General features: G+C 43.7%; 1 protein-coding gene across 6 annotated transcripts in view; it reads right to left on the bottom strand.

Annotated features, from left to right (window-relative positions):
• LOC106583499 (plasma membrane calcium-transporting ATPase 1) overlaps positions 1 to 25422 on the bottom strand; it is a 157752-nt gene that overhangs the window by 81003 nt on the left and 51327 nt on the right. For all 6 annotated transcript variants that reach the window (XM_082967624.1, XM_014167745.3, XM_045705778.2 and 3 more), the window contains one exon: positions 23990 to 24484. In XM_082967624.1, coding sequence (XP_082823750.1) covers positions 23990 to 24185 — 196 coding nt within the window. In that variant the 5' untranslated portion in view covers positions 24186 to 24484. The remainder of the gene's footprint in view (positions 1 to 23989; positions 24485 to 25422) is intronic.

The following is a 25422-nucleotide window of genomic DNA, read 5'->3' as shown; positions in this document are numbered from 1 at the left end:
ATAATTCTTAAAATAATTGTTATGTTTTTTGTGAACGTTTATCGTGAGTAATTTAGTAAATTCACCGGAGGTTTGCGGGGGGTATGCTAGTTCTGAACGTCACATGCTAATGTAAAAAGCTGGTTTTTGATATAAATATGAACTTGATTGAACAAAACATGCATGTATTGTATAACATAATGTCCTAGGTGTGTCATATGATGAAGATCATCAAAGGTTAGTGCTGCATTTAGCTGTGGTTTTGTTTTTTGTGACATTATATGCTAGCTTGAAAAATGGGTGTCTGATTATTTCTGGCTGGGTACTCTGCTGACATAATCTAATGTTTTGCTTTCGCTGTAAAGCCTTTTTGAAATCGGACAGTGTGGTTAGATAAAGGAGAGTCTTGTCTTTAAAATGCTGTGAAATAGTCATATGTTTGAAAAATTGAAGTTTTTGTATTTTAGAGGAATTTGTAATTCGCGCCACGCCTATCATTGGATATTGGAGCAGGTGTTCCGCTAGCGGAACGTCTAGATGTAAGAGGTTAAGGTAACCTGCCTAAATGACTATCGACCTGTAGCACTCACGTCTGTAGCCATGCATTGAATGGCTGGTCATGGCTCACGTCAACACTGTTATCCCAGAAACCCTAGACCCACTCCAATTTGCATGTTGCCCCAACAGATCAACAGATGATGCAAACTCTATTGCACTCCACACTGCCCTTTCACACCTGGACAAAAGGAATACCTATGTGGGAATGCTATTCATTGATTACAACTTAGTGTTCAACACTATAGTGCCCTCAAAGCTCATCACTAAGCTAAGGACACTGGGATTAAACGCCTCCTCTCTGCAACTGGACTTCCTGACGGGCCACCCCCAGGTGGTAAGGGTAGGTAACAACACATCCGCGACGTTGATCCTCAACACAGGGGACCCTCAGGGGTGCGTGCTCAGTCCCCTCTTGTACTCCCTGTTCACTCATGACTGCACGGCCAGGCACGACTCCAACACCATCATTAAGTTTGCCGATGACACAACAGGGGTAGGCCTGATCACCGACAACGATGAGACAGCCTAGAGGGAGGAGGTCAGAGACCTGGCCATGTGGTGCAAGGACAACAACAACTCCCTCAACATGATCAAGACAAAGGAGATAATTGTGGACTACAGGAAAAGGAGGACCGAGCACTCCCCCATTCGCATCGATGGGCTGTAGTGGAGCAGGTTGAGAGCTTCAAGTTCCTTGGCGTCCACATCAACAACAAACTAACATGGTTCAAGCACACCAAGTCAGTCGTGAAGAGGGCACGACAAAACCCATTCCCCCTCAGGAGACTGAAAAGATTTGTCATGGGTCCTCAGATCCTCAAAAGGTTTTACAGCTGCACCATCGAGAGCATCCTGACAGGTTGCATCAATGCCTGGTATGGCAACTGCTCGGCCTCCGACCGCAAGGCATTACAGAATGTAGCGCGTACGGCCCAGTACATCACTGGTGCCAAGCTTCCTGCCATCCAGGACTTCTATACCAGGCGGTGTCAGAGGAAGGCCCTAGAAATTGTCAAAGACTCCAGCCACCCTAGTCATAGACTGTTCTCTCTGCTACCGCACGGCAAGTGGTACCGGAGAACCAAGTCTAGGTCCAAGAGGCTTCTAAACAGCTTCTATCCCCAAACAATAAGAGTCCTGAACATCTAATCAAATGGCTACCCAGACTATTTGCATTGCATCCCCCCCTTCTATGCTTCTGATACTCTGTTATTATCTATGCATTGTCACTTTAATAATTCTACCTAAATGTACATATTACCTCAATTACATTGACACCGGTGCCCCCAAACATTGACTCTGTACCGGTACCCCCTGTATATACGTTGCTATTGCTATTTACTGCTGCTCTTTAATTATTTGTCATTCTTATCTCTGACTTTTTTGGGGTATTTTCTTAAAACTGCATTGTTCGTTAAAGGTCTTGTAAGTAAGCATTTCAACAGTCTACACCTGTTGTATTCGGAGCATTTGACAAATACAATTTTAATTGATTTGATTTTTTGATTTGACTACCTCTACTGATTTCTGTATGCTAGCTATGCTACCAGCTTATACAAATGGGAGTTTAGCAGTCACTTTTTCTAAAACTGAAAATGGACAACTTCTAAATGTTATCCAGCGAAAACATCCAAAATACACTATATACAAAAGTATGTGGACACCCATTCAAATAAGTGGATTTGGCTATTTCAGCCACATCCTTTGCTGACAGGAGTAAAAAAATTAAGAAAAAGAAGAAAAACAATCAAGCACACAGCTATGCAATCTCCAGTAGAATGGCCTTACTGAAGAACTCAGTGACTTTCAACGTGGCAGTGTCATAGGATATCACCTTTCCAACAAGTCAGTATGTCAAATTCTGCCCTGCTAGAGCTGCTCCGGTCAACTGTAAGTGCTGTTACTGTGAACTGCCAGCTGCGAAGTGGAAGGCCACACAAGCTCACCGAACGGGACCACCGAGTGCTGAACCGTGTAGCATGTAAAAACCGTCTGTCCTTGGTTGCAACACTCACTACCGAGTTCCAAACTGCCTCTGGAAGCAACGTCAGCACAAGAACTGTTCGTTGGGAGCTTTATGAAATGGGTTTCCATGGCTGAGCAGCCGCACACAAGCCTAAGATCACCATGTGCAATGCCAAGCGTCGGCTGGAGTGGTGCAAAGCTCAATGCCATTGGACTCTGGAGCAGTGGAAACGCGTTCTCTGGAGTGATGAATTACGCTTCACCATCTGGCAGTTTCACAGATAAATCTGGGATTGGCGGATGCCTGGAGAACGCTACCGGCCTCAATGCATAGTGCAAACTGTAAAGTTTGGTGGAGGAGAAATAATGGTATTGGGATGTTTTTCATGGTTCGGGCTAGGCCCCTTAGTTCCAGTGAAGGAAATATTAACGCTACAGCATACAATGACATTCTAGATGATTCCAACTTTGAGGCAACAGTTTGGGGAAGGCCTTTTCCTTTTTCAGCATGACAATTCCCCTGTGCAAAAAGCAAGGTCCACACAGAAATGGTTTGTCAAGATCGGTGTGGAAGAACTTGACTGGCCAGCACAGAGCCCTGCCCTCAACCCCATCGAACACTTTTGTGATGAATCGGAATATCAACTGCGAGCCATGCCTAATCTTCCAACATCAATGCCCGACCTCACTAATGCTCTTGATGCTGAATGGAAGCAAGTCCCCCGTAGCAATGTCCCAACATCTAGTGGAATGCCTTCCCAGAAGAGTGGAGGCTGTTATAGCAGCAAAGACGTGGCCAACTCCATATTAATGCCCATGATTTTGGAATGAGATGTTCAACAACCAGGTGTCCACATACTTTTAGTCATGTAGTGTATATCGAAATCTGATTTTAGTAAGCACATTGCGGGCCTGTTACAATACATCAATCATGACGGATTTGACAAATGTCCACTTTGTTAGACACAATTTGTTGATTGTGCGCCAATCCAGCATCTTTCTATCCCCATCTTTCTATCCCCCTCCAGGAAGTGAGTTTTTGTTTATACAGGATGTACCGCCCCCACCTACCGTCAACTAATCATGTCAATGAGGTGTGGAGATGCATTGTTGCAGAATTTGGGAGGCGCACGGCATTGCTGTACGAAGCTCGATTTGGCCTCCGCAAGCCTCTCAAGGCGCCACAATTACATCACACCCACCGTACGGCGCTTCCAGACCGCATGGCTGGATCAAACATAAATTGGCTTTCAGAGTGGAGATGCATGGTTTCTTACGCCACTCGTTTCACACACTATCAGGCTGACAACAAACTTTAACCCAAACATGCATACACACACACACAAACATAGTATATTCCATTGTGGAACACAGTGGAAATCATTTCCTCTTAAAGCACCTTAAAAAAACTGTAATTTACTCTCTGAAAGCTAACAGTGCTAAATAACGAAGGACACTTATGTTACAATGCCCAGATTCTCAAGAAAGTCTTCTGCTCTAAGAGCCAAAATGGATGGAGTAGAATGTGCTGAACAGAACCTCTTGGGTAAAGGTTAAGGCCCATATCTCCTCTATGACACATTGTCTACTATAATTAATATCTCAAATCAAATCAAATGTTATTGGTCACATACACATGTTCAGCAGATGTTAATGCGAGTGTAGCGAAATGCTTGTACTTCTAGTTCTGACTATGCAGAAATATCTAATAAGTAATCTAACAAATTCACAACAACTACCTTATACACACAAATATACACAAATGTAAAGGGATGGATAGAATATGTACATATAAATATATAGATGAGCGATTGCGTGAGTCACAGGCAAGATGCAGTAGATGGCATAGAATACAGTATATACAGTTGAAGTAGGATGTTTACATACACCTTAGCCAAATACATTTAAACTCAGTTCTTCACAATTCCTGACATTTAATCCTAGTTAAAATGTCCTGTTTTAGGTCAGTTAAGATCACTTTATTTTAAGAATGTGAAATGTGAGAATAATAGTAGAGAGAATGATTTATTTCAGCTTTTATTTCTGTCATCACATTCCCAGTGGGTCAGAAGTTTACATACACTCAATTAGTATTTGGTAGCATTGCCTTTAAATTGTTTAACTTGGGTCAAACGTTTCAGGTAGCCTTCCACGAGCTTCCCACAATAAGTTGGGTGAATTTTGGCCCATTCCTCCTGACAGAGCTGGTGTAACTGAGTCAGGTTTGTAGGCCTCCTTGCTCGCACACACTTTTTCAGTTCTGCCCACAAATGTTCTATAGGATTGAGGTCAGGGCTTTGTGATGGCCACTCCAATACCTTGACTTTGTTGTCCTTAAGGGATGAACAGGCAGTGGCTCGGGTGGTTGTTGTCCTTGATGATCTTTTTGGCCTTCCTGTGACATCGGGTGCTGTAGGTGTCTTGGAGGGCAGGTAGTTTGCCCCCGGTGATGCGTTGTGCAGACCGCACTACCCTCTGGAGAGCCTTGGTTGAGGGCGGTGCAATTGCCATAACAGGTGGTGATACAGCCCGACAGGATGCTCTCGATTGTGCATCTGTATAAGTTTGTGAGCGTTTTAGATGACAAGCCAAATTTCTTCAGCCACCTGAGGTTGAAGAGGCGCAACCATTTTATGTGGACCATTGTATGGAAACTTAAAAAAAAAAAACGTTCCACCATTTCCACTACTGTCCTGTCGATGTGTATGGGGGGGTTGCTCCCTCTGCTGTTTCCTGTAGTCCGCGATCATCTCCTTTGTTTTGACGTTGAGTGAGGTTTTGACACCACATTCCGAGGGCCCTCACCTCCTCATTGTAGGTCGTCTCATCATTGTTGGTAATCAGGCCTACCACTGTAGTGTCGTCTGCAAACTTTATGATTGAGTTGGAAGCGTGAATGGCTATGCAGTCATGGGTGAACAGGGAGTATATGAGAGGGCTGAGAACGCACCCTTGTGGAGCCCCAGTGTTGAGGATCAGTGGGGCGGAGATGTTGTTTCCTACCTTTACCACCTGGGTGCTATCCGTCAGAATGTCCAGTACCCAATTGCACAGTGCGAGGTCGAGAACCAGGGTCTCAAGCTTAATGACTAGCTTGGAGGGTAATATGGTGTTAAATGTTGAGCTGTAGTCAATGAACAGCATTCTTACATAGGTATTCCTCTTGTCCAGATGGGATTGGGCAGTGTGATGGCGATTGCATCGTCAGTGGACCTATTGGGGCAGTAAGCAAATTGGAGTGGGTCTAGGGTATCAGGTAGGGTGGAGGTGATATGATCCTTTACTAGTCTCTCAAAGCACTTCATGATGACAGAAGTGAGTGTAATGGGGCGATAGTCATTTAGTTCAGTTACCTTAGTTTCTTGGGAACTGGAACAATGGTGGACATCTTGAAGCATGTGGGGACAACAGATTGGAATAGTGATTGGTTGAATATGTCCGTAAACACACCAGCCAGCTGGTCTGCGCATGCTCTGAGGACATGGCCAGGGATGCCGTCTGGGCCGGCAGCCTTGCGAGGGTTAACACGTTTAAATCTTTTACTCACGTTGGCCATGGAGAAGGAAAGCCCACAGGCTTTGGTAGCAGGCAGTGTCAGAGGCACTGTATTGTCCTCAAAGCGAGCAAAGAAGTTGTTTAATTTGTCTGGGAGAAAGACGTTGATGTCCGCGACGGGGCTGGTTTTCTTTTTGTAATCCGTGATTGACTGTAGACCCTGCCACATTCGTCTCGTGTTTGAGCCGTTGAATTGTGACACTACTTTGTCTCTATACTGACGCTTTGTTTGTTTGATTGCTTTGCGGAGGGAATAGCTGCACTGTTTGTATTCGGTCATCGTTCCGGTCGCCTTGCCATGTTTAAAAGCGGTGGTTCGCGCTTTCAGTTTTGCGCGAATACTGCCATCAATCCACGGTTTCTGGTTAGGGCAGGTTTTAATAGTCACAGCGGGTATGACATCTTCAATGTACTTGCTAATAAACTCGCTCACCGAGTCAGCATTTACATCTACGTTGTTGTCTGAGGCTATCCGGAAACATGTCCCAGTCCATGTGATCGAAGCAATTTTTTATACATTTTTTTATTTCACTAGGCAAGTCAGTTAAGAACACATTCTTATTTTCAATTTCGGCCTAGGAACAGTGGGTTAACTGCCTTGTTCAGGGGCAGAAAGACAGATTTTTGTACCTTGTCAGCTCGGGGATTCGATCTTGCAACCTTTCGTTTACTAGTCCAACGCTCTAACCACTAGTCTACGCTGGGTGTTGAGGTAGTTGGATGGGCTATTTACAGATGGGCTATGTACAGCTACAGTGTCTGTGAGCTGCTCTGACAGCTGGTGCTTAAAGTTAGTGAGGGAGATATGAGTCTCCAGCTTCAATGATTTTTTCAGTTCGTTCCAGTCATTGGCAGCAGAGAACTGGAAGGAAATGCGGCCAAAGGAGGAATTGGCTATAGGGGTGACCAGTGAAATATACCTGCTGGAGCGCGTGCTACGGGTGGGTGCTGCTATGGTGACCAGTGAGCTGAGGTAAGGTGGGGCTTTACCTAGCAAAGACTTATAGATGACCTGGAGCCAGTGGGTTTGGCAACGAATATGAAGCGAGGGCCAGCCAACGAGAGCATACAGGTAGCAGTGGTGGGTAGGATATGGGGCTTTGGTGACAAAACGGATGGCACTGTGATAGACTACATCCAATTTGCAGAGTGTTGGAGGCTATTTTGTAAATGACGTCACCGAAGTCAAGGATCAGTAGGATGGTCAGTTTTACGAGGGTATGTTTGGCAGCATGAGTGAAGGATGCTTTGTTGTGAAATAGAAAGCCGAGTCTAAATTTAATTTTGGATTGGAGATGCTTATTAATGGGAGTCTGGAAGGAGAGTTTACAGTCTAACCAGACACCCAGGTATTTGTAGTTGTCCACATATTCTAAGTCAGAACCGTCCAGAGTAGTGATGCTGGACGGGTGGGCAGGTGTGGGCAGCGATCGGTTGAAGAGCATGCATTTAGTTTTACTTGCATTTAACCTCTCTTGGGTAGGGGGCAGTATTTTCACGTCCGGATAAAAAACATACCCGATTTAATCTGGTTATTACTCCTGCCCAGAAACTAGAATATGCATATAATTGTTTGATTTTGATAAAAAACACCCTAAAGTTTCTAAAACTGTTTGAATGGTGTCTGTGAGTATAACAGAACTCATATGGCAGGCCAAAATCTGAGAAGATTCTATACAGGAAGTGCCCTCTCTGACCATTTCTTGGCCTTCTATAGCCTCTTTATCGAAAACAGAGGATCTCTGCTGTAACGTGACATTTTCTAAGGCTCCCATAGGCTCTCAGAAGGCGCCAGAACGGGGAATGATGACTCTGCAGTCCCTGGCTGAAAAACAGTAGCGCATTTGGATAGTGGTCGATCTGAGAACAATGACAAGGGCGCGCGCGTGCACGTGAAGACAACATTTTCTACTTTCAGTCTTTGAACGAAAACAACGCCTCCCGGTCGGAATATTATCGCTATTTTACGAGAAAAATCGCATAAAAATTGATTTTAAACAGCGTTTGACATGCTTCGAAGTACGGTAATGGAATATTTTGAGAGAAAAAAATTCACGACATGCGTCCGCGCGTCACTGTTCTGATAGGGACCTGAACGCACGGACAAAACATATGATATTTGAACATAACTATGGATTATTTTGAACCAAAACAACATTTGTGGTTGAAGTAGAAGTCCTGGGAGTGCATTCTGACGAAGAACAGCAAAGGTAATCCAATTTTTCTACTAGTAATTCTGAGTTTAGTGAACGCCAAACTTGGTGGGTGTCAAATTAGCTAGCCCGTGATGGCGAGCTATCTACTCAGAATATTGCAAAATGTGCTTTTGCCGAAAAGCTTTTTTTAAATCGGACACCGCGATTGCATAAAGGAGTTCTGTATCTATAATTCTTAAAATAATTGTTGTGTTTTTTGTGAACGTTTATCGTGAGTAATTTAGTAAATTCACCGGAAGTGTTCGGTGGGAATGCTAGTCACATGCTAGTCACATGCTAATGTAAAAAGCTGTTTTTTGATATAAATATGAACTTGATTGAACAAAACATGCATGTATTGTATAACATAATGTCCTAGGAGTGTCATCTGATGAAGATCATCAAAGGTTAGTGCTGCATTTAGCTGTGGTTTTGGTTTTTGTGACATTATATGCTAGCTTGAAAAATGGGTGTGTGATTATTTCTGGCTGGGTACTCTCCTGACATAATCTAATGTTTTGCTTTCGTTGTAAAGCCTTTTTGAAATCGGACAATGTGGTTAGATTAACGAGAGTCTTGTCTTTAAAATGGTGTAAAATAGTCATATGTTTGAGAAATTGAAGTTATAGCATTTTTAAGGTTTTTGAATATCGCGCCACTCGATTCCACCGGCTGTTGACTAGGTGGGACGACCCGAGAGAGGTTAAGAGCAGTTGGAGGCCACGGAAGGAGAGTTGTATGGCATTGAAGCTCGTCTGGAGGTTAGTTAAAACAGTGTCCAAAGAAGGGCACAAAGTATACAGAATGGTGTCGTCTGCGTAGAGGTGGATCAGAGAATCACCAGCAGCAGGAGCGACATCATTTATGTATACAGAGAAAAGAGACGGCCCGAGAATTGAACCCTGAGGCAACCCCAATACACGGCTGTGACTATAATCGAAGAAAATTATCTTGGAAGATAACGCGGTTGGCATTTGATTGTAAGGAATTCTAGGTCAGGTGAACAAAAGGACTTGAGATCCTGTATGTTGTTGTGATTACACCATGAGTCGTTAATCATAACGCATACACTCCAACCCTTCTTCTTACCAGAGAGATGTTTGTTTCTGTCGGCGCGATGCATGAAGAAACCGGGTGGCTGTTCCGACTCTGACAACGTATCCCGAGTGAGCCATGTTTCCGTGAAACAGAGAATGTTACAATCTCTGAAAGGCAACTCGTGCCCTAATTTTGTCCACCTTGTTATCTAGAGACTGGACATTTGTGAGTAATATGCTAGGAAGCGGTGAATGGTGTGCTCGCCTTTGAGTCTGACCAGTAGACCGCTCCGTCTGCCTCTCCTGCGGTGACCGCGTTGTTTTGGGTCGGCCTCTAGGATAAGTTCGCATGTCCAGGGTGGAGGTCCGAACAAAGGATCCGCTTTGGGAAAGATATATTCCTGGTCGTAATGATGGTAAGTTGACATCGCTTTTATATCCAATAGTTCTTCCCGGCTGTATGTAATAACACTTGAGTTTCTGTGCTAGCAATGTAAGAAATAATACATAAAAAAACGAATAACTGCATAGTTTTCTAAGGACCTGAAGCGAGGCGACCATCTCTGTCGGCGCCATCTTATACCTGCTGGCCGACCCAGCACAGAGTTTACATTTACATTTAAGTCATTTAGCAGACGCTCTTATCCAGAGCGACTTACAAATTGGTGCATTCACCTTATGATATCCAGTGGAACAACCACTTTACAATAGTGCATCTAAATCTTTTAAGGGGGGGGGGGGGGGGGGAGGTTAGAAGGATTACTTTATCCTATCCTAGGTATTCCTTAAAGAGGTGGGGTTTCAGGTGTCTCCGGAAGGTGGTGATTGACTCCGCTGTCCTGGCGTCGTGAGGGAGCTTGTTCCACCATTGGGGTGTCAGAGCAGCGAACAGTTTTGACTGGGCTGAGCGGGAACTGTGCTTCCTCAGAGGTAGGGGGGCCAGCAGGCCAGAGGTGGATGAACGCAGTGCCCTTGTTTGGGTGTAGGGCCTGATCAGAGCCTGAAGGTATGGAGGTGCCGTTCCCTTCACAGCTCCGTAGGCAATCACCATGGTCTTGTAGCGGATGCGAGCTTCAACTGGAAGCCAGTGGAGAGAGCGGAGGAGCGGGGTGACGTGAGAGAACTTGGGAAGGTTGAACACCAGACGGGCTGCGGCGTTCTGGATGAGTTGTAGGGGTTTAATGGCACAGGCAGGGAGCCCAGCCAACAGCGAGTTGCAGTAATCCAGACGGGAGATGACAAGTGCCTGGATTAGGACCTGAGTTGGTAATCATAGAGCCCAGTCTTACCAATGAAATAATCCACAGTTAACACAGAGCACAAACTGGTTTGTACTAGGCTAAACTGTATTTCCCCAAACTACGACCTTGAAAGAGTCAAAATGATGCATTCATTCACAAACGACGTTGCAACATTAGCCTACTTCTGAAGTCAATTAAATCTATTGACTCCATCGTAGAATTCTCTGAAATGCCTTTGCCATGTGTGCGAAGTGTTGAATAAATTCCTTACATCCTTTCTCTTTGCTTCATTCTGAAAACACATTGGACTTTGGACAGTCTCATCCAATAAGGTGGAGGCAACAAGATAGGCTCCAAGGAATTGTGGAAAGACACATTTAAATAGAGCCCAAAGTAAAGCTGGGCGATACAGACAAAATCCATATTGCGATATATTGGCTGAATTGATGCGACAACGATAAACAGAACGATAAGTTTAGAACTATGTGCACCACATAAAAAATGTATTAATAATCCTTGAAAATACTATTGCTTTTGTGATGGTTGTAGCCATCAATTGTCCCATTAACAAACTCCCATATTAGCAAACATATTTCATTTCAAACTTCACATTTCTCAAGTATAGGCTACTGATCGTAATGAACGATATCAGCAAAATGCCTGTGAGAAGTGATCAGTATGGTTGATGAAGATCATTTTCTGTTTATCGTCCTAGGTCTAGCCCAAAGTGTTGAACAAATGCACTCTACAGGTGTCTGCAGAAAAATAACAGTGTGCTTGTTTTATTTGTCCATTTTACCAGAATATATTACCAAACTAACTAAGATGGACTATTTACATTGACACCCAACCCCCTTCGATTTTACACTGCTGCTACTCACTGTTTATTATCTTAGTCACTTTACCCCTACTTACATGTACAAATTACTCAACTAACCTCTATCCCCGCACATTGACTCAGTACCAGAACCCCCTGTATATAGCCTCAGTATTGTTATTTTATTGTGTTACTTTTTATTTTATATTTTACTTTATTTAGTCAATATTTTCTTCATTATATTTATTGAACTGCATTGTTGGTTAAGGGCTTGTAGGTAAGCATTTCACGGTAAGGTCTACACCTGTTGTATTCAGTGCACGTGACAAATACAATTTGATTTGGCTGTCTCCAGCAGAGGGATAATGCAGTGATCGTCTATCATGTGGTCTGTCCATTCCACATTAATTTAGAATAGGCTAGAGACCAGATATATTTACTCTGACACACACAGACTAATCTACCCTAATTATGTCCCCTTATCCAATGTACCTGTCCAATGTCACAATGAGTGATCTACTTAAAAACAACCCAAAACAACTAATCTCCCTATACCACAAACTCTCCATCGCCTCTCAGCAACACTCTCCAGAACTGAACTCCATCTCGCTCAATAACACTTTATTCATCCCTCAAGAGGTAACAGTGGATAAACCCCAGTCCATGTCAGAAGAACTTACAGTAGAGTAGAATAACATAATCAGTCTTGGTTAAGTATCATTGGTCTTTAACATCAGACTAAGAACGTCAAACTAAGCCTAGTCAAATCATCATTTATTCTCAGTAAATCTCATCACTACAGCACTCAAAAATACATGAGGTGACACCCTTCTGGTTTTCCTGCTTTGTGTATCATCTTAAAGGCAGTCTAGTGCATTGCTCTAACCCATCTCTGTTCCTGCCATGTGGGCTGGCAGCATGGCTGAGCAGCTGCTTCATTCGACCACACCCCCTGAACAGGGAAATCCTGGGCCAATGAGGCTGGCCCGTTTGTTGGCTCGAGGCACAGCAATGACTCGCTCCTCTGACTGTGTCACATATATGTCACTCCATTCTTACAGCCTCCACAGGAGAACTAAGCCGTGTTCACACACATTTAACCAGGCTAATCTCCTAGGTAATAATACCTTCCAGTTTTTTCTTTACTTTGCTGGATTGTCGTAAATTTCTCCCTTTTGCTGAAAATAATAATGTGTAATGTTGTAATTCTGTGTAAGCCTTTCCTACGTAAGTTGTTATAGAGTGCCCATGCTCGATACCCTGGTGCAACAACTGCACCGTCCGCAACCGCAGGGCTCTCCTGAGGGTGGTGCGTTCTGCCCAATGCATCACCGGGCGCTCACTGTCTGCCCTCCAGTACACATACAGCACCCGAGCAATGGCTTGTTCACCCCACTATCATCCAGAAGGCGAGGTCTGTACAGGTGCATTAGATCTGGGACAGAGAGAATGAAAAACAGCTTCCATCTCGAGGCTATCAGACTGTTAAATAACCATCACTAGCCGACCTTCCAACCAGTACCCAGCCCTGAACTTAGCCATTGTCACTAGACAGCCACCACCCGGTTACTCAACCCTGCACCTTAGAGGCTGCTGCCCTATGTACATAGACATGTCACTTTAATAATGTTTACATACTGTTTTACCCATTTCATACGTACAGTACCAGTCGAAGGTTTGGACAGACCTACTCATTCCAGGTATTTTCTTTCTTTTTACTATTTTCTACGTTGTATAATAATAGTGAGGACATCAAAGCTATGAAATAACACATATGGAATCATGTACAGTAGTAAACATAAAAAGTGTTAAACAAATCAAAATATATTTCAGATTCTTCAGAGTAGCCACCCTTTGCCTTGCTGACAACTTTGCACACATTCTCTCAACCAGCTTCACCCGGAATGCTTTTACAACAGTCTTGAAGGAGTTCCCACATCTGCTGAGCACTTGTTGGCTGCTTTTCCTTCACTCTGCAGTCCAACTCATCCCAAACCATCTCGATTAGGTTGAGGTCGGGTGAATGTGGAGGCCAGGTCATCTGATGCAGCACTCCATCACTCTCCTTCTTGGTCAAATAGCCCTTACACAGCCTGGAGGTGTGTTGGGTCATTGTCTTGTTGAAAAACAAATGATAGTCCCACTAAACGCAAACCAGATGGGATGGCATATTGCTGCAGAATGCTGTGGTAGCCATGATGGTTAAGTGTGGCTTGAATTCTAAATAAATCACTGACAGTGTCACCAGCAAAGGACCCCCACACCATCATACCTCCTCCTCCATGCTTCACGGTGAGAACCACACATCCGGAGATCATCCGTTCACCTACTCTGTGTCTCAAAAAGACACGGCGGTTGGAACCAAAAATCTTAGATTTGGACTCAGACGAAAGGACAGATTTCCACCGGTCTAATATCCATTGCTCGTGTTTTTTGGCCCAGCAAGTCTCTTCTTCTTGTCACAACACAACGGATTGGCTCAAATGCATTAAGAAGGAAGAAACTCTACAAATTAACTTTTAACATGGCACACATGTTCATTGAAATGCATTCCAGGTGACTACCTCATGAAGCTGGTTGAGAGAATGCCAAGAGTGTGCAAACTGTCATCAAGGCAAAGGGAGGCTACTTTGAAGAATGTAAAATCGGTTTAACACTTTGTTGGTTACTACATGATTCCATATGTGTTATTTCATCGTTTTGATGTCTTCACTTTTATTCTACAATGTAGAAAATAGTAAAAATAAAGAAAAACCCTTGAATGAGTCGGTGTCTCCAAACTTCTGACTGGTACCGTATATACTGTATTCTAGTCAATGCCATCCTATTGGTGGCTCAGTTGGTAGAGCATGGTGTTTGCAACGCCAGCATGGTGTGTGCAACGCCAGGGTTGTGGGTTCGATTCCCACGGGGAGCCAGTACAACAACAAAAAAATGCATGAAATGAAATGTATGAATTCACTACTGTAAGTCGCTCTGGATAAGAGCGTCTGCTAAATGACTAAAATGTAAATGTATTCAACTATGGCTGTGTATATACTATTCTATCCTAAGTATTCTACAGATATACAATATATACTGTCCATAATATCCCATCTACACGCACTTACACTCCGGACTCCGACATTGCTCCTCCTAATATTTATATACTTCTTCATTTCATTCTTTTACTTTTTAGATTTGCGTGTATTACTGCACTGTTGGAGCTAGGAACATAAGCATTTTGTTGCACCCGCAATAACATCTGCTAAATAATATATAAGATGTGATTTGATTTTGCTATTCCTATTTCATAGACCTACTATAGGTGGGACTGAAAAACAGCAGCAGCAGAAGTATTGCTTTGTGTTTTCCAAAAGAAAGGACAATCAGTGTTTGCCCTCTAGAAGCAGCCAGGCAGGCAGACAGCCAGGCAGGCAGACAGCCAGGCAGGCAGACAGCCAGGCAGGCAGACAGCCAGGCAGGCCCAGCAGCAGACTGATTAATCAGTAAACATTAGCAAAAGTGTCTCTGGTGCAAACAGCACAACGCTGGAACACAGCAGAGCAGTCAGATAGAACTACAATTTATGGCAATGCTGAGAGAGTGATTGTGCATCATTAGCTGCTGTTTGTGAGAAAAGGATTGTGTGTGCGTGTGTGTGTGTGTGTGTGTGTGTGTGTGTGTGTGTGTGTGTGTGTGTGTGTGCGCGTGCATGTGGGGGGATCTCTCTGTGTGTAGTGCAAAGTGCATCTCCTTTCTGTATAGTAGTGCTGGTGTGCATTAATGTTAATGGGGGTGGTAAAGTGTTGTTAAGGTGGAGGTTAATACTCATATTCCCTCCTCACTAACACACCACTAAGAGCCTGCACCACTAAGAGCCTGCACCACAGAGTAATGAACCATAGAGATAAAACAACTAGATCTAGCTCTAGGAAATGAACAACCACATTTCTCCTGGCTGATATGATGACTCTACTGCATCAGTGTGCTACTAGTCTGAAAAACATTGCCTGTATCCCAAATGGCACCATATTTCACTATGTAGTACACTACTATGGTAACATATATATTACACTACTATGGTAACCTATATAGTACACCAATATGGTATCCTATATATTACACTACTATGGTAACCTATATAGTACACTACTATGGTAACCTTGCAAGCCAGCCTGATCTTGAGAGCTGACATAGATTACTCACTAGAGCTTAGAATCCAAGATGGCGTAGCAGTCAGACGTCTTTGTCCTGTCGTGTCCCTTGTATATATCTTTTTACATCTTTTTCTTCACATATCTTTTTTAAATATTTTCCTAAACCTCAACTTCTAAATACTCTCCTGCAACCCGCCTCCCCCAATGTGGCGTGGATCAGTTTTTTTTCTCTAAAGTATTTCTATTTACTTCGGATCTGGAATCCCTCAACTGAAGCTAGCCAGCTAACTACCTACCAGCTATCAGTCAGCAAACCATTGCTAGCGGTCATCAGCTAACTTTTAGCTTGGAAAGCTCTCGCCAGTTCGAACAACGTGACTCAAACCAGAGCATAACGGACCTATTATTATTTATTATTGTTTTTCCCCATATCCCCGGATTCCTACCGCAAACTCTGAACATTTTCATCTGGATCTTTGCAACTAGCTAACCGAAATCCCGGGTGACTACTCCTGGCTAGCGTTTCCATCCTGGAGCAAGCACCAATTAGCCTGACGCTAGCCCGGCCAGGGCTCCTGTGCTACCACCGAAGCCCACTCCTGGGCTACAATATCGTGACCCCTTCTACTGCCGGTACGGGGCACGGAACCCCGCCGATCCTCTACAACTGGAATACCGACATAATCTGAGGATTCCAACAGGCCCCTCAGGCGCGACGTCCGCTGAAGGCACATTCTGCTAACCGCGGCCTACTAGCTACCTAGAGCTACTTGGAATCCTACTAATTCCACAACTGGTCTATCGACGTCACCGTACGAAGAGGCAAAAACAGACTTACCCCCATCGCGACGTCCCCCAACGGCTAGCTTGCTTGCCCCGGTCTGCTAAATGCTAGCTTGCCTGCCCCGGTCTGCTAACTGCTAGCCCCGGTCTGCCAACTGCTTGCTTGCTAACCCAGTCTGCTAATTGCTAGCTTGCCAGCCCCAGTCTGCTAACTGCTAGCTTGTTTAGCCCCGGCCTACTAACTGTTAGCTTGTTAGCATCAGCCTGCTAACTGTCTGAATCGCTGTGTCCCCAGTCAGCCCAACCACTCACTAGACCCATATGTTCACTTGGCTACACATGCCTCTCTCTAATATCAATATGCCTCGTCCATTACTGTCCTGGTTAGTGATTACTGTCTTATTTCACTGTAGAGCCTCTAGCCCTGCTCAATATGCCTTAACCAACCATGTTGTTCCACCTCCTACATTTGCAATGACATCACCTGGTTTAAACGTCTCTAGAGACTATATTTCTCTCATCATTACTCAATGCCTAGGTTTACCTCCAATGTATTCACATCCTACCTTACCTTTGTCTGTACACTATGCCTCGAATCTATGCTATCGTGCCCAGAAACCTGCTCCTTTTAATCTCTGTTCCGAACGTGCTAGACGGCCAGTTCGTATAGCCTTTAGCCGTACCCTTATCCTACTTCTCCTCTGTTCCTCTGGTGATGTGGAGGTTAATCCAGGTCCTGCAGTGCCTAGCTCCACTCCCACTCCCCAGGTGCTCTCATTTGTTGACTTCTGTAACCGTAAAAGCCTTGGTTTCATACATGTTAACATTAGAAGCCTACTCCCTAAGTTTGTTTTACTCAATACTTTAGCACACTCTGCCAACCCGGATGTCTTAGCCGTGTCTGAATCCTGGCTTAGGAAAACCACCAAAAAACCCTGAAATCTCCATCGCTAACTATAACATTTTCCGCCAAGATAGAACTGCCAAAGGGGGCGGTGTTGCAATCTACTGCAAAGATAGCCTGTAGAGTTCTGTATTACTATCCAAGTCTGTACCCAAACAATTCGAGCTTCTACTTCTAAAAATGTACCTTTCCAGAAACAAGTCTCTCACTGTTGCCGCTTGCTATAGACCTCCCTTTGCCCCCAGCTGTGCCCTCGATACCATATGTGAATTGATTGCCCCCCATCTATCTTCTGAGCTCGTGCTACTAGGTGACCTAAACTGGGACATGCTTAACACCCCGGCCATCCTACAATCTAAGCTTGATGCCCTCAATCTCACACAAATTATCAATGAACCTACCAGGTACAACCCCAAATCCGTAAACACGGGCATCCTCATAGATGTCATCCTAACTAACTCGCCCTCCAAATACACTGTTTTCAATCAAGATCTCAGCGATCACTGCCTCATTGCATGCATCCACAATGGGTCTGCGACCAAACGACCACCCCTCATCCCTGTCAAACGCTCCCTAAAACACTTCTGCGAGCAGGCCTTTCTAATCGACCTGGCCGGGGTATACTGGAATGACATTTAACTCATCCCGTCAGTAGATGATGCCTGGCTATTCTTTAAAAGTGCCTTCCTCACCATCTTAAATAAGCATGCCCCACTCAAAAAATGTAGAACTAGGAATAGATATAGTCCTTGTTTCACTCCAGACCTGTCTGCCCTTGACCAGCACAAATACATCCTGTGGCATTCTGCATTAGCATCGAATAGCCCCTGTGATATGCAACTTTTCAGGAAAGTTAGGAAAAAATATACACAGGCAGTTAGAAAAGCTAAGGATAGATTTTTCAAACAGAAATTTGCATCCTGTAGTACTAACTCAAAGTTCTGGGACACTGTAAAGTCCATGGAGAATAAGAGCACCTCCTCCCAGCTACCAACGATAAATCCACTATAATTGAGAATTTCAATAAGCATTTCTCTACGGCTGGCCATGGTTTCCACCTGGCTACCCCTACCCCGGTCAACTGCCCGGCACCCTCCACAGCAACCCACCAAAGCCCCCAACATTTCACCTTCACCCAAATCCAGATAGCTGATGTTCTGAAAAGCTGAAAAATCTGGACAATGCAGCTCACAGATCACTGCAACTGTAGATAGATGGGCTGTTTACAGATGGGCTATCTACCTACCCCATCCCCATACTGTATTTATTTATTTATCTTGCTCCTTTGCACCCCAGTATCTCTACTTGCACATTCATCTTCTGTACATCTACCATTCCAGTGTTTAATTGCTATATTGTAATTACTTCGCCACCATGGCCTATTTATTGCCTTAACTTGCCTCATTTGCACTCACTGTATATAGACTTTTTTTTCTTTTGTTCTACTGTATTATTGACTATGTTTTGTTTATTCCATGTGTAACTCTGTGTTGTTGTATGTGTCGAATTGCTATGCTTTATCTTGGCCAGGTCGCGGTTGCAAATGAGAACTTGTTCTCAACTAGCCTACCTGGTTAAATAAAGGTGAAAATAAAAAATTAAATAAAAAAAACTACTGTATCTGTGTAAATCATTTATGTTAGATATTTAGCCAACCATTTAAAATAAGGAAGTGTTCTGCTACAATATTGGGTACAGAAGCAGTACAGAGTGATAAAGCTATTACCTGTAATATGCACTGGGCTGAGGCCAGAGAGTGATGTCATTACCAGAGAAACCATTGGAGGATGGAATACTTACTCACGCAGCCAGCATTACAAATGACTGGAGTACAACTTTGTCTGCGAGGGAATCAGAATGAACTAGAGAACAAATCAGTTTCCAAGAATCCAAGACAAGTAATTTGAGCGGAGCGGCCCATTGTTGTCTGGTGAAAGAAAAAGTGAATGCATGCTCTAAATAGGAGCATTATGACAAGTTCAAAATCGACAACAGCTATTTCACTCAAACGACAAAACAGGCATATGAGATAGAAGCCAGGCTTAAGAGTCCCCTTTACTTACAAAACAACTGTCAGAAAACCTCTTGTTTTCCACTGAAATTAACCAGCTTCTCGTTGTGTGTTTGAGCATCGAAAAAAGGAGTGAATTCACTCCTTACTTCAATATTATTATTGTTTTCTCTACCCACCCTTCTGTCCACTAAAAACATAATTAGGCTTCCTTCATTAAAAAGAGTAATTTCTTGAGTGGAGGAAAGTGCTACAGCTGTCCCTTGATTACTAAATGGAATAGAGCAATGATCTATGAAGTCATTAGGGCTACGGTGTGGAACTAATTTCAATCCAGGAATGAACAGCAGAAGCAAGGAGGGCGGCTTTCGAGAAAGAGAGAGGGGGAGGGATGAAGGGAGAAGAGGGAAGTAGAGAGAGTGACAGACCGAGAGCAGTGGACATTTTCTACTCTCAACGTGAGGACATGTCGTTGATGAGTTCTTAGATATCATGTGATTAATCTTCGGTGAGTGATTCCAATCATGTGTGTTTGCGTGTGTCTGTGCATGTGATTCCATAGTAAAAGTGCTGATGATAATCAGAGTGCGTGGCCCAGAGTTGTTGATGATGAAAGATAATCTCAAGGGATGGTTTCAAGGCCTGGTTAGTAAACAGTGTCAAACTCATTAGCAGTAGGGAGTAGATCACTATCTAAAGGATTGCTTGAGTGCCTGTATAGTGAAATAGATACTGTATTGGTTTAAATGCATAGCATTACCAGGTCATTGAACTTGCACTGTCCATACTAGCCTACAGTTGAAGTCGGAAGTTTACATACACCTTAGCCAAATACATTTAACCTCAGTTTTTCACAATTCCTGACATTTAATCCTAGTAAAAATGTCCCTGTCTTTGGTCAGTTAGGATCACCACTTTATTTTAAGAATGTGAAATGTCAGAATAATAGTAGAGAGAATGATTTATTTCAGCTTTTATTTCTTTCATCACATTCCCAGTGGGTCATAAGTTTACACACACACTCAATTAGTATTTGGTAACATTTCCTTTAAATTGTTGAACTTGGGCCAAACGTTTTGGGTAGCCTTCCACAAGCTTCCCACAATAAGTTGGGTGAATTTCGGCCCATTCCACCTGACAGAGCTGGTGTAACTGAGTCAGGTTTGTAGGCCTACTTGCTCACACACGCTTTTTCAGTTCTGCTGTTGGGGTTGTTCTTGTTCCTTGTCAATCATTGGCTCATTGGTGAAATTAGCATTATGACAATATCTTTAATTAAATCACCCAAAAACCTTGATTAATGCAATTGCAGACAGAAGTTGACAACAGGAACATAACGCATGTTTCCGAGTAAGTTCTGCAAAATAGTCAAGGGTCCAAGTTATTTTATTAAACCCGAAGTCCAGCCTTAGTGATGTCACTGCCTACGTCATTACCTTCTACTCATGAGACCAAGCCCATGCATCCACAGCTACACAAACATAGAGTTTCAGTGTTATGTAAAAGCTTAGCAGTAAATGTCCACTCCCCAATTTGATTTATAGTGCAATGTCTGACTAGTCTCTTATCTCTTACACTCCTTGGGGAGTTCTGTGTCTCTGCATCTCTTTTATCTTTTAGGCTCTTCTCACAGATACCCTGAACTCACACATTTCTCAGACATTTTCTTTATAAGAGGCAGAGAGACTAGAAAACGACTGTGGAACAATAATAAACCTCTATAATGAATATATATTGTTAATTTGTAGTCTAGGACCCTATAAATGTAAGGAGGGCGGGGTCTTATAACCCCTCCCCTTCTATTAATACAACATAAGCATAATTAATTATTATCATACATCAAACATTTGGTACAGCCCCTATCAAGACCCCCTAGGTGAACTTCTGACACTGCCCACAAATGTTCTATGTGATTGAGGTCAGGGCTTTGTGTTGACCATCCCAATACCTTGACTTTGTTGTCCTTAAGCCATTTTGCCACACCTTTGGAAGTATGCTTGGGGTCATTGTCCATTTGGAAGACCCATTTGCGACCAAGCTTTAACTTCCTGACTGATGTCTTGAGATGTTGCTTCAATATATCCACATAATTTTCCTCCCTCATGAATCCATCTATTTTGTGAATTGCACCAGCCCCTCCTGCAGCAAAGCACCCCACAACATGATGCTGCCACCCCCGTGCTTCACGGTTGGGATGGTGTTCTTCGGCTTGCAAGTCTCTCCCTTTTTCCTCCAAACATAACGATGGTCTTTATGGCCATTATGGCCATTTTGTTTCATCAGACCAGAGGACATTTCTCCAAAAAGTATGATCTTTGTTTCCATGTGCAGTTGCAAACCGTAGTCTCGCTTTTTTATGGTGGTTTTGGAGCAGAGGCTTCTTCCTTGCTGAGCGGCCTTTCAGGTTATGTCGATATAGGACTCGTTTTACTGTGGATATAGATACTTTTGTACCTCTTTCCGCCAGCATCTTCACAAGGTCCTTTGCTGTTGTTCTGGGATTGATTTGCACTTTTCGCACCAAAGTACGTTCATCTCTAGGAGACAGAATGCGTCTTCTTCCTGAGCCGTATGACGGCTGCATGGCCCCATCGTGTTTATACTTGCGTACTATTGTTTGTACAGATGAACGTGGTACCTTCAGGCGTTTGGAAATTGCTCCCAAGGATGAACCAGACTTGTGGAGGTCTACAATTGTTTTCTGAGGTATTGGCTGATTTCTTTTGATTTTCCCATGATGTCAAGCAAAGAGGCACTGAGTTTGAAGGTAGGCCTTGAAATACATCCACAGGTACACCTCCAATTGACTCAAATGATGTCAATTAGCCTATCAGAAGCTTCTAAAGCCATGACATCATTTTCTGGAATTTTCCAAGCTGATTAAAGGCACAGTCAACTCAGTGTATGTAAACTTCTGACCCACTGGAATTGTGATACAATGAATTAATTATAAGTGAAATAATCTGTCTATAAACAATTGTTGGAAAAATTACTTGTGTCATGCATAAAGTAGATGTCCTAACCAACTTGTAAAAAGTACAGTTTGTTAACAAGAAATTTGCGGAGTGGTTGAAAAACGAGTTTTAATGACTCCAACCTAAGTGTATGTAAACTTCCGACTTCAACTGTATATTATACAGTAGCTATATTATATACACTATATATACAAAATCATGTGGACACGTCTTCAAATTCGGTTTTCGGCTATTTCAGCCACACAAGTTGCTTAAAGGTGTATAAAATCAAGCACACAACCATGCAATCTCCATAGACAAACACTGGCAGTAGAATGGCCCATACTTTCAACGTGGCACCGTCATAGGATGCCACCTTTCCAACAAGTCAGTTCTTCAAATTTCTGCCCTGCTAGAGCTGCCCCAGTCAACTGTAAGTGCTGTTATTGTGAAGCAGAAACGTCTAGGAGCAACAATGGCTCAGCCGCGAAATGGTAGGCCACACAAGCTCACAGAACGGGACCGCAGAGTGCTGAAGTGTGTAGCACATAAACATCTCCTGTCCCTGGTTGCAACACTCACTACGTAGTTCCAAACTGTCTCGAAGCAACATCAGGACAAGAACTGTTTGCCAGAAGCTTCATGAAATGGTTTTCCATAGCTGAGCAGCCGCACACAAGCCTAAGATCACCATGAGCAATACCAAGTGTCGGCTGGAGTGGTGTAGAGCTCGCCGCTGTTGGACTCCGGAGCAGTGGAAACGCATTCTCTGGAGTGATGAATCAACTTAACCATCTGGGTTTGGGGGATACCAGGAGAACACTACCTGCCTCAATGCATAGTGCCAACGGTAAAGTTTGGTGGAGTCGGAATAATTGTCAGGGTCTGTTTTGTATGGTTCGCGCTAGGCCCCTTAGTTCCAGTGAAGGGAAATATTAACGCTATAGAATACAATGACATTCTAGATGATTCTGTGCTTCCAACTTTGTGGCAACAGTTTGGGGAAGGCCCTTTCCTGTTTCAGCAAGACAATGCCCCCGTGCACAAAGCGAGATCCATACAGAAATGGTTTGTCGAGATCAGTGTGTAAGAACTTGACTGGCCGGTAGAGAACCCGGACCTCAACCCCTTCAAACACCTTTCAGATGATTTGGAATGCCGACTGCGAGCCAGGTCTAATTGCCCAACATCAGCGCCCGACCTCCCTGATGCTCGTAGCTGAATGGAAGCATGTTCCCGCAGCAATGTTCCAACATCTCTTCCCAAAAAAGTGGAGGCTGTTATAGCAGCAAAAGGGGGGAAAAACTCCATATTAATGCCCATGATTTTGGAAGGAGATGTTTAATGAGCAGGCGTCCACATACTTTTGGTAATGTAGTGTACTTCAGCCTGTATGGTACAGTATCTGGGGCCATATTAAACAAGCGTCTCAGAATATGAGTGCTGATCTAGGATCAGGTCTCCCCTGTCCATGTAGTCTTATTCATTGTGATCTAAAAGGCATAACTGGTTCTAAAAATCAGTTACCACTCTGAGACGCCCCTGATAGTTAAGTTGCTGTGCGGTCAGGGGTCTCTCCTCCTACAGAAAGAGACACACAGCATCACTTAACCCCCGTAATTAACCCTTCACCCTCTGGCTGAATGTCTCTGCTGCTCACACTGATTCAAATCAGCCATGTCTTGTCAGAGTGGTTTAGCCCTGGGAATCTATTGTTTTGCACAACCCACAACCAGCAGGCTAACTCTGGCTCAATACAGGTCAGCTATACGATGACATAATCATGACAAACACTCAGCAGGGTTAATGGTGGTGATACCGTAGTGTGTGTGTGTGTATTACGTCTCTTACCCTCGATGGGTGATGTCTTGAGCCTGCGGCAGAGCCCTTGCACGTCTCCGTAGGAGTCGGCTATCTTGGTGACGGCCTCTCCGCTCCTCAGCTCCATCAGGTCCCGGAGATCCATCACCGTGATGCCAAAGTCCCCTTCTTGGTTGCCATCGGCAACAGAGTTCCCCGAGGGGTGGTCCGCCGTGTTGTTGGCCATTTTGTTTCCGTTGTTCTTTGTTTTTCTCTATGACTGTATCTCAGTACCTCTACAGTCCCTCTAAGATCACTGTTGTAAACTAAGAACTGGCTAGTGGTGCTGAAATAGTTCAATAGTAAAACAAGGAAGTCCAAGTCACCTAAGGGCTTCAACACCTAAGTCCTTACTTTTTTGCAGACAGGAATCGTGGGTATTGTAGTGTGTGGGGTCAGTGGACAAGTATCTGGACCCGGAAGTGCATTAGTTTCCACGTAACAGTGGAGACATGATCCGTTGACCACTTCTTCTGTTGCACGAAACTGCAGGAGAAAGAGACAAGAAAACATATTTATTTTTTTTAAACATTGCAAAAGTCGTAAAATGAAATGACCATTGTTTTCAAATAAATGTGAGGGGACACTGATGAGAGCGAATTTAAGTAATTGAGGTTTGGTTTGGGGAATGACCTGTTAGAACAACAAGGTCACTATTCTCTGTGGAGGGCAGGAAAGGAGAAAAAAGAAGAGAAAACGAACAATAAAAGACAATACAAAAGCACAGATCTCAAGTCGGATAATAGCTGATTCTTGTAAAAGAACATGAGGACAGCCATGCTTTGCATTGAAGTTAAACAAAGTCTAAGGACATACAGTCAGACATATATAGTATTTAGGATATGACTCTCCCATGACACCCACGGCCCTTCTGTTTGTATAAGATTAACAGGCTTTCAGTCTATCCAACTGCCTGTCCCAAAGTGACTGCTTTTACCCTATATGGATAAAGATACCATGGGAATCACCATAGCAACCTGGTTCTAGGACAACAGGATCCAGTGGTATAGAGATTAGTTATCAGTAGTGTGTACCTGTTGAGAGAAGCTATAATAGGTGGTATTGCATGGGAGGTATTAGAGTCTAACATAGCAGGTTTTAATACAGCACTGTGTGTCGGCAAGAGGATACTATGCTAATGTGAGATAGCGCTCTGGACCGCTCCTCTGGGCCGGTGTGCGTGTGTGTCCCAGTGTGTGTGTGTGTGTGTGTGTGTGTGTGTGTGTGTGTCACACTCCACTGGGTCTCCATGACACACTAAACACCACAAATGGAGGTCAGCCTTTGATGTGTGCTTATGTGATCAGAGCTGATGTGTCAGAGTGTGACTCTCCGGATTCACATTCTCTGTCACACAGGCTGGGAATACACACACATCCACACACACACACACACACACTGTACTACGGTACTACTGTACAATT

Source organism: Salmo salar, chromosome 22 (genome assembly GCF_965601325.2).
Source record: "Salmo salar chromosome 22, fSalSal1, whole genome shotgun sequence".
NCBI lineage: Eukaryota > Metazoa > Chordata > Actinopteri > Salmoniformes > Salmonidae > Salmo > Salmo salar.
The sequence above is the reverse complement of the archived record's forward strand: the minus strand, read 5'-3'. Positions and strand labels throughout refer to the sequence as shown.